This window comes from Falco peregrinus, chromosome 1 (assembly GCF_023634155.1).
Source record: "Falco peregrinus isolate bFalPer1 chromosome 1, bFalPer1.pri, whole genome shotgun sequence".
Classification (NCBI taxonomy): domain Eukaryota; kingdom Metazoa; phylum Chordata; class Aves; order Falconiformes; family Falconidae; genus Falco; species Falco peregrinus.
This window is the reverse complement of record NC_073721.1, coordinates 16,868,499-16,888,085: the sequence shown is the minus strand read 5'-3', so window position 1 is coordinate 16,888,085 and position 19,587 is coordinate 16,868,499. Positions and strand designations below refer to the sequence as shown.

General features: G+C 43.3%; 1 protein-coding gene across 4 annotated transcripts; it reads right to left on the bottom strand.

Moving 5' to 3' along the window:
• Positions 1 to 3,389: 3,389 nt before the first annotated feature.
• Positions 3,390 to 19,312, bottom strand: NRBF2 (nuclear receptor binding factor 2). Of its 4 annotated transcripts, XM_055819467.1 has the most exons (5): positions 19,250 to 19,286; positions 19,127 to 19,217; positions 7,670 to 7,754; positions 6,073 to 6,113; positions 3,390 to 4,917 (listed from the first exon to the last, which is right to left on the bottom strand). In XM_055819467.1, the coding sequence occupies exons 2-5, from the start codon at positions 19,178 to 19,180 to the stop codon at positions 4,204 to 4,206; spliced, it is 894 nt and encodes a 297-aa protein (XP_055675442.1). In that variant the 5' UTR covers positions 19,181 to 19,217; positions 19,250 to 19,286; the 3' UTR covers positions 3,390 to 4,203. The 4 variants fall into 4 exon arrangements, with proteins under 4 accessions (XP_055675442.1, XP_055675423.1, XP_055675433.1 ...); XM_055819448.1 differs by having other exon boundaries at positions 19,004 to 19,312; XM_055819458.1 differs by having other exon boundaries at positions 19,127 to 19,310.
• Positions 19,313 to 19,587: the final 275 nt, after the last annotated feature.

Sequence of the window (19,587 nt, the reverse complement as noted above, 5' to 3'; positions counted from 1 at the left end):
ACGAACTTCTTTTTATACAGGTGAACTCCACAGGCCACGTGCTCAGGCAGAAAGGCCTTGCGGACACTGTCCAGCCTACACCTGGTTTGGGGGCAGACACACTACCACGCTGGTTAACTTTGGAACAGTTTGGCCGGTTGACTTTGTTTCCTATTGTATTTCTTAGTCCTTTGCAGTAAGGGATTTTATCACCTGTGGCTGTACTTGATTTTCTCCATCTGTTTTGCTAGTGAGCCAGCTTTTGTGGCACCAGAGAACAGCTCGGCTTGGAAGGGGCCTCGCGATCACCCCGTCCAACTTTCCATGGGAAGGGCAGCCTGGGCAAGGTGTGCTCCCACCCCTGGCAGCTGGCCAGCAGGAGGTGGAGGTGGTGAAACAGCTGCTACTGACCTGGGAGCAGGAAGGAGTTCAAGGCCGGAGCTCCTGAAAATGAAATGCTCTCAGAGGAAGAGGTCACAAGATCCTCTTTTCCCTTTATGTAAACCCAAAATATAAGACCAACACTTCTGTATTTTGGGTTTCGCTGCACTGTAAGTAGCAACTGGTGGCGCAGCCTGTGGATTTTATTCTCGAGAGACTCCACATTGCTTCTTCCCCATTGCTTTTCTTTGGTTTCTCCTTCTGTGGAGATACAGCCAGAGATTGGGTAATCGCAATTTCTTTTTGCACAGCATATGTTTGTTGGCTATATTCAACAGGGATAGTATTTCTGTGTTCCAAGACAAGCGTGGTTTCTGTGGTAAAGCGAAGTCTATGAATAGAACTCAGTGTCGGGATGCATGTTTAAAATTGGTTCTCGGTGAGACACTTGAAATAGCGGACCCAAGGAGCTGTTAGCTCTGCCCAGTACAAAACCGCTGGGCTCCGCCACGCCACCCGTGGGAAGGGAAGCTTTCCACGCGCTGTGCCAGGCTCTGGGTACACACAGTGTCACTGCCCGCAACTTCCTGCTTTGTTGCCACTGTAGCTCATGCAAAATCGCATCACTTCCCACACGGGGCTCACACGCGCCACCGTTTCGTCATGCCTGAAGGGGTGGGGGGGAGGGCAGGGGGGGGCTCCCACACGTGGTGCTATCGGGGGGGGCACGAGGCTCTACATTCGGGTGGGAGCCAAGCTGGCCGGCCGTCATCCTGCTGGGGGGTGAGGGGGTCACCAGCCCTGGCCCCGTCCCCCTGTCCTGTGGAGGCGGCTGTGGGGCATGGGGAAGGCAGCGTGGGGGGGGTGCTGGCAGCCACGCCAGCCGTGCCAGGAAAGCAAACCAGGCATTTCTTCTTATCATTTCACGACGCCAGAACTCTAAACAAGCTGACAGGTGATAATCATTTGAAACGGGTTTTAAACTGTTGGGGCATAAACTAATTGCTGACAGACACTGGCAAAGAATTTCCTTAGATTTATCGCTGTATACCTATGAAATTTGTCCTCTAGTGGCGAGTATTCTCTATACAACCTTTCATTCTTTAAATGGACTGTGTAATTGCTTAGCCCTGAATTCAGACCAAAGAATTCCTTACTTGGGAAAATTACAGTATTTCATCTTATTTCATACACTTAGCTTTTCCCCTGGAAGGTAAAGGATTTTCTAAGGGAAAGTCATTATTCAATGGATTCTCAGCTGCAGGATGCTTTATAAATGTCCCCTGCTGCTGCTGCAAGGGGCAATCCTACCTGCTCCCATGTAGCACCTCTCTGCCAGCTTTGCAGCCTTCCTGGCTGGCTGACACTGGCTGTGTTTGAAAGGGAGGGAAAGAGTCCAACTCTTTACTGGTATAGCCCGCTCCAGCTCCAGGATGCTGTCTGTACTACGCAGAAATATTCAGCTTTCCGCATTACCTTCCTGGGGCTGGTGCAAGCTCACAGCCATGCTAGCAGTGTTTATGCTGCAGCTCAGTGCTCGGAGCCTGTTAAAGGGAACGTTGCACCTATTCTCCTTTCTGCATCGCTCATGGGAGTGAAAAACTCTCATGCCAAGCCATGCTGCCTGGAGTTTGATTTCAGCAGTGGTCACGTGTTGAGTCGGCAGACTGCAGGAACAAACAAACATTTGCATTGCAGGAGAGAGAAAAGTTTTAACAACACTCTCAGTGGTAGCAGTTTGGAGTTTTGCCTCAACATGGTCTTCCTACAGAGAAGCAGCTTCCTTCGCATCGGGTGTTTTCTTTGTGCAGCTATATATGAAGGGGCAGTTTAGTCTTAAAAACAGAAGGCAGAGCTTGCAATTTCCCTCACCCCCTGCCCCCCCAAAGAATCCTGACTCTTCAGCAGAGGTAGCCACACTAAAAATTCCTTCTTATATAGCTTCTGTTGCAGAGACAGCCAAAAGGTCTCTCTGTAGCTATCAGCCCTGCGCTATCATCCCTGACAGTGACATGAGATAGGTGCTTAAATAATTTTATTTCCTTCTTGTAAACACATACCATTTTCTTTGCTTTACTTACATGAACAGAAACACTCCATTCCACTGCCTTGTCACCTGTCACAGCCAGCCAGGCAGGTGATAGTGGAGGTTGTAACTTGCCCTTCTGTGGGAGCAGTGAGCTGGGGCTGACCTGAAACAGGCTACCTCATCACAGCTGTTCTGTGGGGCCATGTGCTAAGCAGCTCCGACTGAAAAATAACTTATTTTTCCCCAGCAGGATTAGTCTACTGCTATAGTTCAGTACAAGAGACCTCCTCTAATGAACTCGTCTTACCTTTGTTTCTATAGGCTTTCTAGCCTCCAGTCCCTACTCTCCTTCAAGCAAGCACAGGAGACATCAGGTATACAGAGGTTAAGGGGAGAAGCTGCACAGCAGTAAGGTGTTCTTGCTGCAGTTCCAAGTCTACTCTGGAAGAAAAATGTACTCTTAGAAAACAAGCTTACTTTATAACAGCACAAGAATAACTTAAAATAAGGTAGCTTGCAACACTTAACACCTTTCATTAATCACTAACAGCTAAAAGTTAACTAATGCCTCCACTACCCATGGCAACACCCTGCCTGGGGAAAGCCTTGGGTTCAGGTAACGGTCTAGTGCAGGGGCAGGGCATGGCTGACCCACGCTGAAAGGGGCTGCACGTGAGGGCTGCACTGCGCTCCTCAGAAACCAAAACCCTGAATGGGCGCACACAGCTCTTGGCAGCACGGTTTGTTCAGCTCCAGGTAGCCTGTCCCTGAGCAAAACCATAGTGCTGCTTCCTCTGACAATTCGGCACTAAGTAGGGGTTACAAACCAGCTATTAGACAAGTCTCTTCATGTATAGGCAAGGCTCGGAGTTCATCCCAGCTTTCCCATATTTGCTGGATGATGAACACAGAAGTTAGCTGTACGTGTGTACTAGCACTGTTAGTATAAACCTTAATTCGTTTTTCATACTCTGCAACATTTGTAGAAATTTAACACACGTTTAGTGTCAAAACACCTTGGGTTTTATTTTCATATCCTTTTTGAATCAGGTTAAACTGTAAACAGTTTCTTCTTCAATCAAATACTGCCAGCTAGAATTACTTCCATTCATGCATCACTGAAAACAAAAAGGGCATTTTTCCTTAAGTATAGATTTTTCTTTTTTGAACAATGTCACTTTATACAGAAACCAATAGCTAGATTCGATGCACCCTGATTAGTTATGTAAACAGATAACCCAAAAAACCCTCATCAACAGAACTAATAAGTTGGTTCCTTCACAGAATGGAAATCAAAATCTTTCCTGACTGGAGGTTAAAACAGACAGGAATATGGAGCGTGGCACATCAGTCCATCTAGGATGTGTATAAATTGCACTTATCTGAATTAACAAAGTTATGCACAGTTTAAATTCCTGCTAAAAAGCATTTTTCAATATGAAGTGGCAGCCAACTGGCAACCGTAACAGTTAGGTTCTGCACCATCATTTATGGCATTATAGATAACTATTACATATAGCATACTCTAAACCCCTGAAGGATTGTGTTACTTGAAACATTCTCCAGGCAGTCATTTGGTTTGAAACACTGGGAGAAAGACTAAAGAGCTTGCCATCTTATACCGATTATGGTACCTTTAAATTCTATGAAGTAGATCAGATACGATGTGTATTTCACAGTAACAAAGTTGCTTTAATGCCTTTTCTCCAACAGTAGGATTGTGTTAGATGTTTCTGCCCTCAGATCACCAATGTCCTGGTGGTTTTCCCTTTTCATAGGTTTGGGTAACTACAACGAGCACTTTTTCCTGTTTTTTAACTATTCATCAGTCCTTTCAGTATATCTTCGGAGAGTTCCAGCAGAGGGAGTTCAGGGGATGGGATGTCCAGTGGGGGAAGGTTGGGTATTGGAATGTCCTTTGCCTTCCCAGCAGTTGTTGCAAACTTCTGCCAAGTTGCAGCTGAAGAAGTTTCTGAGTGTTGCTGCAGACCCCACAACTCTGACTTCTCCACAAAATCAGCATCTACATCCAGCTCCTTGTCTACTGGAGATTTTTGGAGTCTAGCTCTTTCTGCTTTTAACTGCTTATTCTCTCTCCTTAATCTCTCATTTTCAGCTACAAGAAATTCTATGTGCCGTTTCAAATCTGCAATTTTGGTTGCCTGCTCTTCTATTATTGTTTTGTCATCTTTTGGAGCTTTACTCCCAATACATGCTTCCACAGGCTCCTTTTTTTTCTGAAGCAGAAATAACAGTGTATCTGGGTCCCTGTCAAAGACACCCTGAATATCCTGTGGATGTGTCTCTGTGGAAGGGCTGTATTTCTGAGTAACAGGAACCAGTACGTTTTGATCATCAGCGTCTTCAGCAGATGGTTTATAAGAAGTCTGAAGATGTGCAGCTATTTCCTTGTCAGCATTCTGCTGGGCTTTCAGCTTTTCCTCCCTCTTTGCCCTTTTCCACCTCTCCTGGATGAGCAATAACTGTTTCATGTGACTATCCCTTTGTAATTCCAGTGATAGCTGAGCCTGAGTAAGAACAAGATTAAACAATTTAAATGGTGATCCCTAGTCCCACCTGAATATTCACAACTGTAGTCACATGCATGTAAATATTTACATGAAGAACATCGCAGCATGTCTGAGGGATGGGGAGGAGCTTTTGTTATTCAAATACTAAATCCAACAAGAAGTGCTCTCTCCTTGTACAATGCAAGACATTCAGGTATGTCACCCAAATTTAGCGTAACTACTGGTATTGTGAAGGAGTGAGTTAACATATGGTCTGTGAACTAAATGTTTGTTTGTTTATAAGTCACCGACCAGATTACAATATCTCTGAGCAGAGGCGCTAGGAGTTTAACTGACCTACAACCAACACCAAGAAGGAAGAGAATCACTTGGCATGCATAGCCACACCTAATCTAAACCACACAAACTATCTGCATGCTTCTGTGATGGTATCTGTGTAGACATATTAATAACAGCCAGCACTGCGGAAAAGTGCTCCAAGGCCAGATGTGGTCCCACATGATTCAGCCATATTTAATGAAGGGGGTGGTGTGGTAGTTAGTAACTCACAGGGACCACCTGGGTAAGAGGCTACCATTTTTCTGCAAGAATGACCCTTTGGAGAAAAGGCAGATGGTCTGATCTGCAAGGGCTATTTGCTTTGATAATATTGGCTAAACTCAAAGCCTGCTACTGTAAGAGGGCTGAGCAGGCTACACTACTACATTCACAGATAGATTTGTGCAATGACTAAGGAAAGGTGTAGTGCTGTTGTTCTGGAGATCCCCCAGTCAGGACGAGTAAAACCAAAATTACAGACTGTAGATGTGATGCTCAGCTTTGCATCTCAGCAAAACAGCCCAAGTGCCTCACAGCAAAAGTTAAATATTAAATTAGTTTTATCACCTACTTGAACATGCGTTGCAGACTAGAAACTATTGTTGGAGAAGCCCTGGATGGGTTAGCAGTTCTCTTGCCCCCGCTCCATGCACACTTGGGAAAACGCTCCAAGACGACTAGCATCACTGCACTTCTAAAACTCCTGGTGCAGTTGACATAGGTTCAGAAAACTACGCAGAGCCTAACATGCAACAGAGGTTCAGGGCACAATATGACACGCCGGCACACAACAGAGCTATGGCCAATTTCGGTATCTGCTGCACTTGGTCTCACCTGCTCTGACTGGGTCAGCTTCATAGCGTCTGTAAGGTATGCTGCAGAAGAGAAAATTCATAAACACTTAAGACAGGGTTACAAAACCTGAACGTTTCCATAAAAGCTAAGAAAAGGCTTCAGACCTCCCATATTCTGAATCTCCACATAAAAGCAGCAGCCCAGAGGCAAAGTATTTACCAAGTTACAGTGGCTGGAAACACCTGCTGTTTTTTTCAGAAGTCTGGAAAAAAATTATTTTAAGATCATGTAATACATGCTACGGCCTTCCCATGGCTCAGGTTGTTCCAGTTTGTTTTTCAGAGGAGGACAGCAGCCATTTCCAGAAAGTCCCAGAAGAACAACTTTCCCCTGAAGGGAAGAAACACAGCTAAGGACCAGACTTTTAACATACAAGCATTTTAACACAAAATGTGGTAAGTAAAATCTTCTTGTTCTTGGCACACCAACATTACGAAGTCATGCTTTTTAATTATATTCCTGATGAAGGGGTATAGTCCATAGTTCCCCACTTTTTTCATCAACTTCCCCTCCAAACCAGAAAATGTGCTAGCTTACAGTCAGAACAGCACTTCAAACTTTGAGCATATCTTGCTAGTGCTGAAAATGACAAGGTACAAGAAATTATTAACCAGATTTGGAAGGATGTAAGATAATGGCAGAGAATCAGACAAAGAAAGGTAAGAAACATTTTTGGGTTTAGTCTTGGTATATGAAGTGAGGGAAACCAAACAGAAAAGTCTGCATATTAGAATGTAAGTGCTACCCCTCATTGCTATGAGTATTCATAAATGCCAAAGAAATTATCAGGTTCTTGGTTTATGGGGTTTTCTAGTATTTATGAATGGAAAGTGGGAATGTCTGGTATCTAGGTTACGATGTTCAGAGTAGTCATTTATTTTGTCTCCACACAAGCCCAGTCACATGGAAATGTTCTACTTATTGCACCAATTAAGACTTCCTCTTTCTTCTTCTGCCAAGCAGTTGCCACTCTGTCATTCAACTGATGGACCCCAACACAAATAATTAAGCATGACTAGTTAAATGGACAGGTAAATGCAAAGTCTCACTTAAGAGACGCTGTCAATTGCAGTGTCAAGGCCTGTGATGCAATCTGCTGTTTCACTCGAGTTCTGGGAAAGCTGAGCTCATCACCTGTTCTTGATTCAGGCATTAGGAAAGGGAAGTAAGTGAACTTTTGTAAGCAAACATTTGTCTAAGTATTTCCTTTATCAATAGAGAAAGCAGGTGACTTCAGCTATGAAAGCATTGAAGAAAATACAAAGTGTGAAGTGAAACAGGCTTACAGCAGGTCCCCAGCTGCCATTTGTGTATGACACAAGGTGTTGGCTTCACCATCAGTCAAGAACTGCCTTCACAGTGATAACCAACCCTAGCCACAACAATCTTGGAAACACCTGACTTTAGCTACTCATATTAGAAACAAAGTTTCCAAAAGGGTGCTTGATCTGGACTGAAAAACAAATTCACATTTTAAGAATAAAAATTTTGCAAATAACTAGATATTCTACTTACAGGAAGCACGCAAATCTAGAAACTAATTTTAAGAGCTGGAATGTGAGAATTACCTACTTACCAGCAGCTTTTCTGTGACAAGAAATTGCTTCTTCATATTTTCCCACTGCCAACAAACGGTCTGCTTTTCTGCTCTGCTGGTGAGCCTTAAAATAAAAAGAGCATTACATCAATGAGGGTTAACCGACAAATAGTTATACCTGTTTTAAAAGTAATCAGTATATCTAAGAAACCTGTACTGATTCCAATTCTCCCACTCCCTTCCAAGCTTTATAATTTGATTTCTTCTTTAATGCTACCTTACAAGAATCTGTACTGCACAAATAACTGAAGTTTGTTAATGCAGCAAAGATGGTGTGTACACAACAAAATCCTTTTGAAACTGTTCCTCAGAAAGTACGTTCTCCTTTGTCAGCAGGTATTTACTGTAGTTATGTAAAAAGACCAGTAGGTCATAGGAAGCTGTAAGTATTTAGGAGCAATTCACCTGGCAGAATGCAAGATACTTGAATTATGTTACAGCTTACAGCTGGTTTGACATTTTCTGCTGCCCCATGCCCAAGAGGCTTTGCCTCTTGAGTGAAGAAATTGCAAAAGATCTTTGTTTTTTTGTTTGCAGCTTACACCAATTAATGGAGGCAGCACAGCCATAGTTAAAGATACCAAAGTCATGTTGTTGCTGTCCAACAACACTATACTAGTGTTTGTAAGCCACTAATGTAAACCACTAAGGTAGACTAAGGATGTTGCTGAAAGCAAGCAATTGATGCAAGTATTTGCATATGCTCAGTGAGAAAACACTATTGCATAACCAGCACCACAACGTTCATAGAAGCAAGTCTTTTTGCCATTACTACAAGACATGAAATTTATGGTCCTTCCTCCAAGACAAGCTGTGTAATATGAAATGTAATATCAAAGACTACAATCACTAACTGGCAAGACTGTCAGTAGCACAGACTGTTCATGACTGCTTTACTTCATGTTAAGTTTGAAGCAAACAGACATCAGGTACTGGGCACTGACTCTGGGAAACAACACAAGACACTTCCAAATCTCTAGGAAGTTTTTGCCTGTTTCTTTGTTTAAGAAAGAAAGGCTTTACCAAGTCGATACTGATTGAACCTGTAGGGGAAGCAGAGCTGAGAGCCTGATATCTGCTTCTGTAATCCTTGTCTCTGACCCATACAAACTCTTTATACCCTCCCTTCACCCAAATAAAGGCATAAAACATCTCAGACTTCAGATAGTTGGTAAATGTACGTTACTGACTCACTTTAAGCATCTTCCAGGATCAACGTAAAAATGAACACATTTGTCCATATCCAAGACATTAGAACAGCTGGTTCCCTCCAGGCCTTATGGAATCGCACTTTTCTGTCTCCTCCAGTCTTGGCAGAAGCATTGAAGGTCAGATAACCCAAACAGGACGTAACATGATTCTGTCAGGACTAACATGATACTCAGGCTAACATCCATTTAAAAAGTAAGTTCCAAAATGCACCTCAATTTCTTTGTCATCTTTTCCTCCAAACTGACTTATCACCTACAGTGTTACAGTAAGTTCAATTTTCTACCAGAATTTTAGCAGCGCTCACAGCACAGAAGAGAATGACTTCTGCAGAAAACACTCTTTTGGGCAACAGCTGCTCTTAGGCAATCCCTACCATTTATATCACTGCATTTAGACATTTGGCTTTTCTAAAACTGATTTTATATGCTAATATGGAATGTTCTTTAAAAAACCCCACAGCTCCTTGATTCTTCGCAACTAGTATTTTGGTTGTAATCTTCTTGCTCACTTTCATTCAATGCTCAGAGCATTGTCAGCATTCCCTGTTCCTTCTGCCCTGAGGTTAAATAATCCCAGAAGAGGAAGTGTTTTCTATTGGAAAATCATCTATTTTATGGGCTTTTTCTACGGACTCCTACAAATGACATATGCCAGAAAGATAAACTTATTTCCTACTGAAATGAACAAACGGTATCAGCTCATATAGAGCCATCTCCTTGGTTATTCCTGGCAGCTCATCCAGTTACAAATTAGCTGTATCATGGACATAAAAATACCTGAGCTGGGCTCCTTGCAAAACAATTTTTCAATAAATTAGTATTGATACAGCTGCTTCTGCAAACTGCATGGGCAGGTCTGAAAAATCAGGGAAAGAGGAAACAGGGCAGCTAGAGACAGAATTCTGAGCTAAGGAAGCAATTCAGCAAGCCATGGGCCTGGTTCCATTTCTTAGTTCCTACATAGAAGAATTTGAGTCTGATTGTTTTCAGTGGTTATGTTCATATGTTTTAAACTTGGAGCATGATCTTACTCAAATCACTTAAGCACAGGCAGAACATTTGAGGACAGTCAGTTGTTATTTGATTGAGCAAGTAAATGATTTCCATTCTCAATTAACTCCCAGTGAAGCTGAATGGAGTCTGAAGTTTGGCTTAACTGTGAATAAAATTAAGAAAGCAACAATCCAGAGATGCTAGCATAAAGAAAAGCTAGGATTCTCGGATTACATGGTCAGAATGCCTTTCTTGCTGTTTACAGCAAAATATATTAATGACAGGCCATCTTACTCTGATGCAGAGTGACATACTTCCCCAGTGGAAACAACAGGAACCGCAGTAGAGAAAAATCAGTTTCAGCACAGCCTTGTGTGAGAAAGCTAGGTGTTTTGCCATTGGTCATAAGCGAGGAATTTCTCATTTTGTATGTTTTCTTGCCAGCTTGACAAAGAAATATTTGCTCATTTATTCTACCCTGTGTTTGTTCCAACTAGCTCATTGTGGAAGGACCTAGGAATTTCTCCCATTTTCATAGCAGATTATTCATCACCAGTTTGAAGAAATTAGTGGTGCTGTTTCCTAGCAGCAAGTGATGAAGCTGCAACAGAAGTACTTGGATGCTTAATAGCCATGTATCACGGATAAGCTTCTACATCTTGTTTAGTCTGCTGGTTTATTCTTAGTGCTCAGTTACACTTTGCCCCACAGCATCCAACCATTGTTAGCAAATCTATTTTGATTGATACATAAGTGGCCTGTATCCCATTATAAAACTGGCAATGGAAGAATTGGCTCTTTATCATAAAGTGAAAAAATGGCTCTCAAGTTTTTCCCTGGTCTGATGTCGTGTTAGAGGAAGGTGTTTACACCAACAAATCTGGAGCTGCTATGCTAGTTCCCAGTAGATTCAAGCAGAACTGCTTTGACTTTGGTCTTGCTGCTGTGATGATTACAGAAACAGCTGCTGTCTAACTGTGGTGGGTTTATATATCTGATTGCTCTTTCCTCCTCCAGTTGCAGTACTGGAAATAAATGTAGGATGTGGCGTGAGAGTAATTATAATTTAAGAACAAGCTATGGAATTGAAGGTGGGAAGCAGGTCGACAACTACTTCAGATGTCACTCCCAATCCAGACAAACAGGAATTCCCAGTAGGCAAATGGGCAGGCATAACAATTTGACTCTCGTAAAAGGAAGCAGGTGTGAGTGAAGGATGACCAAGCTAAAAAGCTTCCTCACCTTGCTCCAGCATACTTGGTTCTTAAAAGTATTTGTGTGTGCCTTATTGCATCACTTGGAACTACTCTGGATCAACTACAGAAGCAGGTAAGCTAGACAGCTTTCCTCAAACTTTCCAACTGTAGCTGAGATATTAAGGGATGATACCTGCACTTGTAAGTTTGTGCTGCTATGGTGGAGAAATGCTCCTATTTGATTTTTCCACCCAACTAGCCCAAGTCATTACCTATGTAATCTCTGAGCAACAGAATAAAAAAATAATCAAACAATCCTCTGAACAGCAATGCAGATCTCCTCTTTGCCTAGAGTTTTCTTTAGAAGCCAAATAACTAACACCCACCTTCTTTTTTTCCCCAACATAAACTAGACAATGATGTGACTGCAGACCATGAGAAGTGAAGCCATAAGGCCCACTTGACAGATCTCTTACCAGTCCCTCAAGCTAAAAATTAAAATGCTAGTTTTCTTTCTACAGACAGTGCACCATTACAACTTCCACCATGTGATCCTAGCTTAGGGTGGGGTGGGGTAGGGGGGAAGCTGCTGGTTTTCCCATATGATACCAGTTGATGGCTAGCTATTACAGAAAGGAGAGTAACAGGAAAAAACCTGCTCAATCCTACAATATTTTTAAAAGACAGATGTAGTACCACTCATTTTCAAACAGGTTGTCTACTACCCTCTCCTAAAAGCAGTGATTTGCAAGTCCTCCTGTAGCTGAGACAGGTAGGCTTGTGTGTGTTTTGTGTTTCTTTGCTCCCCTAATGGGAACAGCTCCTCACTGGCAAAGCCTTGCACAAGATATTAAGCTTGCAGCCTTCTTTGTTCATTTTAAGGGACTCCCTAGAAAGCAATATATTTTAATACAATTACAAAGCAGAGATTACAGTGCATTACTTGCTAAAAAAGTTACAAATGAAAGCAGGAAAACACAGCTGCTAAAATGATGGGACCTGAGGAAAGCTAACTACAAAGTAGTTCTGTCTAATATAGCAGTTTCTAAATTTTTTAAGTGAAACCACTGTTTGCTGCTAACACCATCTATTTTATGCTACGGACTGTGGATACCGGTTATCTTTGCCAGAAAGGATCAATACCTATGCTCACTTACTGCTGAAAGCAAAGATGAAGGTATTTTTTAAGAGATGAGGGATCTGTTTGGGGATTTGTTTCCTTAAGGATACAGGGTTGTTTTTTCTAAGAATGTATTTTGAAGAAAGGAAGCGTCAGAAAGCGCACACAGCATTGCTTCCATATTGTACAAAAGAGTGCGAAGTATCTCCTATGTGGCTGTTCACGGCAGCAGGCCACAAAGGGTGGGATGAGGTGGTGCACTGTTGTTACCCCCCACCCCACAAACCCTCTGTCAGTGCTACACCTACAGAAGTCTCTTTCAAACCCATTCTTACCAGCAAATAGTGGACTTAAGTTTGCATGCATATGTCTGCATATGCATTGAAAAATGGAATGCAGAGAGAATACAAGTGGAAAATGACCTGAGAGGTCCAAGAATAAACTATGGCCATCCATTTTTTTAATTAAAAAAAAAAAGTGCAATCACAATGAATAAAAGTCAGGGTGGCTATGAAAAACGCTTGTATTTACAGGCAGTTGAAGTGAAAATAATAGAGAGCTGTACTGTAACTTATGCTAAATAATGGGAACATATTTGCCACTGAGCCTACAGAAATGGTAACTTGTAGCTTTCTTAGCAGACGCAAGCTCCCTTAAAAATACTTTTTGTATTCTTTAGAGAAAGATAGAAGTGACTGAAGGAGAAACAAAAAAAATGGCAGAACCCATTGTGGCTGCTCAACCAAGACCACTAGCCACAGGTTAGCTCAATTTTCTGTCTTTGAAAGCCTGTACTTAGCAAAGCTGACAGAACAATGACTGAACTGTAAATTACAGGTTAGTGTGACTATAGAGCAAAACAAATATGTGAAACTCTCATGAGAATGTATTCTCAATATTAAGACTCAGTCACTTCGTATTGAGCTGTAAAGATGTTGAAGTTCAACTCGCTAGTAAGTGATAGTGTTAGAATTTAAATATATGGGCAGACAAGCAACCAGTTGTTTAGCCAACCGTTATTTCACTGAATAGCTCTAACTGACCATGCATTTGTTCCCAACCTATTCCAAATTTAAGATAAAATTGTTAGTCCAATTTTCCTTACCATGCAAATGCAATTAAGAGATCTGGAATGAAACCAACTTACATTCACACTGCTCAGGTTCAGTGGAGTCTTCAAAACCCCATAGAGGTGTAGCTGCAGCTCTTTCCCTGATCACCTGCAACTTCATTAAGGCATGACATCCTTTTACCTATTGCCCAGTCAAATTGTCTTTTTTGTCCATTTAATATGATAAAAGCACTAAATACCTCAAATTGCTTGTCAGAGCCATTTCATATACCTAAAGCTCTCAGTTGCTTTGGTAATGCTTTTCTTGTCCCCATATATAGTGCTGCAGCTGGTACTACACAGGTCTTGCTAATTAGAGGTTATAAGCTAAATGAGAACAGTGCGACTGCCCTGATGATAAACAACAACCTGGGCTCCTATATGTAGCCCTCAACCACGTGGCTCAAGCTGCTACAGCAACTGAGCCACCCCTCGGCAGGGACAACTGAATCATCACAACAAATAGTCCAGTAAACAAACTATTCCAGGAGCAATGATTTCAAACAAGTGGGGCAGAAAGTCTTCAGCTGTGACTTCATTTTGCTGCCTCCTCAGGCCTCTATGAGATGGTTTCATTTTGGTCTTTAAACTGTTAGGCATGCTTACTCGGAGCTGAACTGCATGGCTTGATGTTACGCACATTAATGCCAGCATGACACAGCAGAGAGGCACTGCTGGTAGGTACCCGAACAGCATAGACACCAGTGAGGAAATAATGCTTCTATCAACCACCTGTAGCTTAGCTAATTATGTTCTTGACTGGGAGCCACTGCAAGTTCTTAGGTGTGCAACATGGAGCAGTTCTGTGTCATGCTTTAGTAGTAGTTATGTGACTGAATAAAAACATTGTTGAGCTTTTCCAAGGAGGCGATTACTGACCTGGCTGTTCAGCTGAGTATCTGACACATCACCTCCACGCCTCCTGTCACTTTACTCAGACAGATAGGCTGCTGCCTCTGTGGGTTCACACCTTACGTTTCCTTTAGCTGAAATGAATGGCCCCATATAGATCACATTGTTACTGGGAAAACCCAGACAGGGCTTCTACTACTGTGGTAAAAACAAGCTTTCTGTTGGGCATGTCTATATAATGATACTTCCACTTTTATTATTACAAGCTTGTTTTCTCCAGTTTGAGTTCAGAATTGAGTGCATCTGCCTCTTCTTTCCATTTTAGATTGGAAGAGCAATTATAGCAGCTTTGAGGCTAACTTTTATTTAAAAGAAAAAACAACAATGAAAGAAAACAAACTGGATTCAGTAGATGTTTCTCTAGATTAACATAATATTGCTGTTTTTCCAACCAAAATAACAGAGGCACAGGCTGGCATTAAGTCTCAAACACATTGGCCCATGTGGTTTAAATCCTTCAGTATCTGGTAAACTTTCACACATGCTTTCTATTTTCTCCCGCTACTCTTGCATATTTATTCTGCTTGTTATTTTGCCCTTACGTAGATGTAGTATTCACCTCACTTCTAAATCATTTTTTAAATTAGACCATTGATTGGCTTGCATGGAAATGGTTGCTACCACTGGCTTATAGCATTAACATTAAAAGCTTCTATTACATGAGATTCTTGCAATATACATTTTGTTGTGTTATTCTCACTCTAGCCACTGGTCCATGCTTTCTGTTTTTCATCAAAACAACAGCTCTCCACGCTGGTTTACTTACACTTCAAGAAACTTCTAGGCAATAGATATTCACCAGATTTTTACCAGATTTTTGGGCTATATTTTATTAAACACCATACAAAGTACTATTACATTGTAAGAAGAACACAAGGTAGAGGTGGTATGGCTCTTCAGCAAATATTCTATGGGAGGATACTGAGGTTATGCAGAGTTATGGGAGGATATTCTGTGGGAGGATAACTGCAGAGTTATGAGGTCCTGCGCGCTGGAGACCGTTCAACGAGCAAGTTTCCTTTCTAGTCTGTTCTTGCAGTTGATACTATTTGCCTCATGTTTACAGTGTTACTTCTAAGCTTCTAATGGTCAGCTGTGTGTGGTTGTGCTTCTTAACTGGTACCCTTTGCTCCTATACCCAAGGTTAAAATTACCACTGGATGTGTGATCAGAATTCTTTGCCTAACTCAGATGGCAGTAGGAATTGCTCCTACAGCAGGCAGCACAGAGCAGCTCTTAACTGCACTTTTTTTACATAGTGCCTTTTCTTATGAGACTTATCTTCGTGCTTTTGCAGTAAAAGATTTCATCTGTTAAAGAATGTTGAGATGTCTTAGTTTATGGCACTGGATTATGTGTGAAGTAAGTGTTCAGCTGGACTAGATTCCCCACTATATGGTTGCCTGCAGGTGCAGGGACTCTAATTAGTCCATACCAATTTTAAGTTCCTAAATATTTCATTCGGAGGGCTAAAGAACTGGCTTCCCTATTAGTAAAAGCATCAGAATCAGGGCTTTAACCTATTCTTTCAAAATCAAATGCAAAGCATACATTACACCAAGGCAGGGAGAGAAAAGGATAAGAAAAAGAAACAAAATGGATGCTGAAGTATCAGAGCTGCCCCAAAACACTTTCCTATGGCTTGCATAACTCGGACAATGGCAACAGATTTGGGAAAAGTTGATTCAATTTATTCCTAAATGAAGTATCACTGGAGACAACGAATACCTTGAGGACAGCTCAGTAGAAAAATCAAATCAGCAGTTAGTATTGTAGCACAAGCCCTAGAAAGGTTGAAAGAAGGAAAGATGGGGTTATACTCAGCATGACTATTTGTTAAGCATGCAACAATGGCAGAGAAGGTATACAAAAAGTATTAATAACTTTAAAAGGAAAAAAAAGGGTGTCTGAAAAACCAAAGCCCAAATTTTAAAAAGACAGGTCCATTTCTCATTGAAGTCATTAGACCTGAAGGTCAACAATTAAAACTTCCATTCAACAAAACCCACTATAGTTAGAGATTTATTTATTTATTTTTAAACAGCTCTGGAAAGTAAATAGGTATTTGTCTTGAGTCATCTACAGAGGTAAATCGGTTGATTTAGGAAAATAAAAAGATATTTAAACTTAAGAAAAAGAAATATCAATGATAATTTAAGGCATTAAGACCCAGAGGTATAAAGATAAAATACTATTTTGGAGGGAACTGTTATCTTTCAGAAAACCGAAAAAGAATGTAATTGAAGTCAGCAGAATACAATAAGGTATGGCATGCCACCTGTAATTAGAAAGGCTAAGCAAATAGTTAAATATATAAATAATAACTGAACTGAAAGTCACCAATACAAGTGATTAAGTGCAGCTGGCATGCTACATGTTGACAGAGAAATGGAGACATTAGGATACTGCAAAGCTGCTAAGGATTTGCATTTTTGTCAGATCAGCTCCCCAGGAAAATCAGGACAGTATCCATGCTTTCCAGTAACTAAGACTAGATGCTCAAATACACAACTAATTAACAAGTTTTGCAGGACAGAGCAACATCCAAGAACTACAGCAAATGCTAATGAGAAGCCTTAACTAAAGAAAAAACAATTTCACAAAAATTAGCAAGCCATGATATACTGAAAGAAGGAAAATGTCTTGTAGTTGAGTCATTCATAGCAGATAAATAGGCCTAATGATTACTGTATTCAAAACCACTTTGTGGTTTAGGGGGGAGGGCTGTTTGGTTGGGGTTTTTTCCCCTCCTCTCTGATGGTCTGGCACCTCTGAAAAAAGTTGTGCTTCTCCAGTCCACAGGAACTAGACTTAGGTAAGAGAAGAGATTTATAGGAGAAGCAAGTGAAATACATGACATTGTATAGTGTCAAAAACTTACATGAACGTTCTTATATTGGAGGTTGGCACCTTCCCTGAATGTTATTGCAAACCTGAAACTAGCTGCAGAAAGGGACTGTAAATAGAAGATCTTTGCAAAACTCTAGTTCCTCCTGTTCACGTCCTTGTAAAAATGTAGGCATGTTCTAACTACAGTACTGTACCCATTTAAGCTCATCATGAAGAGTTTTCATGGCGCTTGACACAACCTGAAAAGACGCGTCATTTTCCTGTACTAACGACTGTATTGTGCAGCAGTTTCAAGAAGTTTTTGTATTTCAGGATACTCCTTAAAAGGGAGTCGGAACATATATGCAGGCAACTTTGTAATTTTCTGTACAAAACTATATAAATAATTTTCCTGTATCATCTGTTAACACAGAAGTGTCTTGATTTTATTGTTAACCTGGTGCTAAACAGGTCTGGTAACTGCACATTCCTGTCATGGTCAGAGGATCATCAACCAGGTTTTAGTCATACTCTTGTCACTCCTACAATCCTTAGTGAGGGGGTCTCATTAAGAAACAGTACTAACTGGGGATATCTACTGTCACAAAGTTGCTACTTTCAGCCATTTACTAGTGAATATTCAATAATAATCTTCTCCTTAGAAGCTCATGTACTAGACATACTTTTTAGAAGGTTTTTATAGTGCCTGTGAAATCGCTATAGCTTATCCCTCCTGCATTACTGTGCTGCAAGTTCGTCCGACTTTAAACCCATCATATCAACAAGTTACAAGAACTTTCTACCTCCTGCTGTTCCCTATTTCAATCAGAATTCCAGTACGCAGAGTAAAAAGTCTGAGACAGCATGATGCAGACATACCCAGAGTAGTTCTGCACCATCAGTGTAGATCTAAACAGATCATCTTCCTGCTGCACCATCAATCCCTAATTCCATGGGTGGCCTGCAATGCCATTTTTACAAGCCTTTCTGAAACTTGAGAGAACAGTCCAGAAATACCTGACTGTACAGAGCAGGCAAGGGTTTGCCAGGGCTGACACCAAGCGGGAACAAATAAGCTTTGATTAAAACCCAAACTGACACAAGCCTCCATGGTTTGCATGGCAATGTCTAAACAATTTCTGGCTCACACTAATTCCCGGAAGCACTCCAGCAGTACCCCTGGGGTGCTGCTCCTGGCTAATTGGACTGCTGGCCCAAAGCTCATTTTCTAAGGGAATAATGCTCTCTGTATCACCGCATCTGAGGCACAATCGAAATAAGCTTTGATAAAACCCACAAGGCAGCAGAGAATTAACCGTTCTTGACCCTCAAGAGCTCATCTACGTGACAGAAACCTACCCATTTAGGCTGCTTAAAATCTGATTAGCTTGTGTGATGATGCGTTTTTCAGGCGTGTTTCTGTTAAAGTTCCTCAGAGATTTAGTTTGAGCAATTACCGATTTAAGATTTTACAGCGTTTTGCCTTCTGAAACTGAAAGCAGCTAGTCAGTAGCGGGCCCCGCTAAGTCCCTCAAACTCTTTAAAGTCACGCAGATAGGGCCTGTGTCAGCTGAAGGTTTCCTGACAGAACTTGCCTTGTGTTTGCAGCTTGGGCCGGGCTAACCCCTCGGCCGGGGTCCGACCGCGCCGCACCAGGCAGCCCCGCGCCGTGTCCTGCCCCCGCTGCTCCCGCCCTGAGGGCGGCAGCTCCCCCGCACAGCCCCCGCGCCGGGCCCGCTCTCCCCGGCCGCCCAAGCCGCCTCACGGCCGCGCCAGCCGCTCGGCCCCGCTCCCCGCCGGGCAGGTCAGGGCCCGGTGCCGCCGCGGCAGGACCTGGCACAAGCCCCGAACAGGTGCTGGGGCGGGGGGGGGGTGTGTGTGTGCAGGGCGGAGAGGGCCCCGATTACTGTTCAAGTCGCGCTGCTCCGTCCGGTTACCCACCGGAAAGCGGGGAGGGGGGTCGCTCTGCTCCCGCCGCGGGCGCTCGCTGCCGCCTGAGGCCCGAGAGCGGCAGCAGGGCCGGCTGACAGGACGCCCCCCCGTCCCCCGCGGCCGCGCGCTCACCAGGTTGAGGGGCCCCTCCATCACTTCCATGGACGGCGGGGGCTGCGGGCACATGGGCGCGGAGGCGGCCCGCTCACCGCTCCCGGTGCCGGTGCCGCCGGCCCCCACCGCCCGCTCCGGCCGCCGGCCCCGCTCCTCCCGCGTCCCCGCCCCGGCGGGTTGTAAACACGGCAGCCGCTTCCGCCCGGCCCGCACCGGGCGGCGACTCGCGAGAGTCTCGGCGTCGCGCGAGACTCGGGCAGTGTCGCCGGGGCAACGGGCGCCGCTCGGGGCCCCGCCCCTCCGCCGCCCGCCCTCGCGCCGCCCCAGCGCCCGCCTTCCCGCCCGCGGGTGCGCGCGGCGCCTGTGTCGGGTCCTCGCTGAGGGGAGAGGGGGACTCGGTCCCCGGGACCGGGTGAGCGGCCTCTGACCCGCGGAGAGGTAGCGCCGGCGGCGCGGCACGGCCGCAGACCGGGGGAGGA

Excerpts from the sequence above, each read along its gene's own strand:
- NRBF2 (XM_055819448.1), bottom strand. The coding sequence starts at position 19,180 with ATGTGCCCGCAGCCCCCGCCGTCCATGGAAGTGATGGAGGGGCCCCTC. Across the intron at positions 6,114-7,669 it reads TTGTCACAGAAAAGCTGCTG|CATACCTTACAGACGCTATG; the intron begins GTAAGTAGGTAA and ends TCTCTTCTGCAG. Across the intron at positions 4,918-6,072 it reads AGCTGACCCAGTCAGAGCAG|GCTCAGCTATCACTGGAATT; the intron begins GTGAGACCAAGT and ends GTTCTTACTCAG.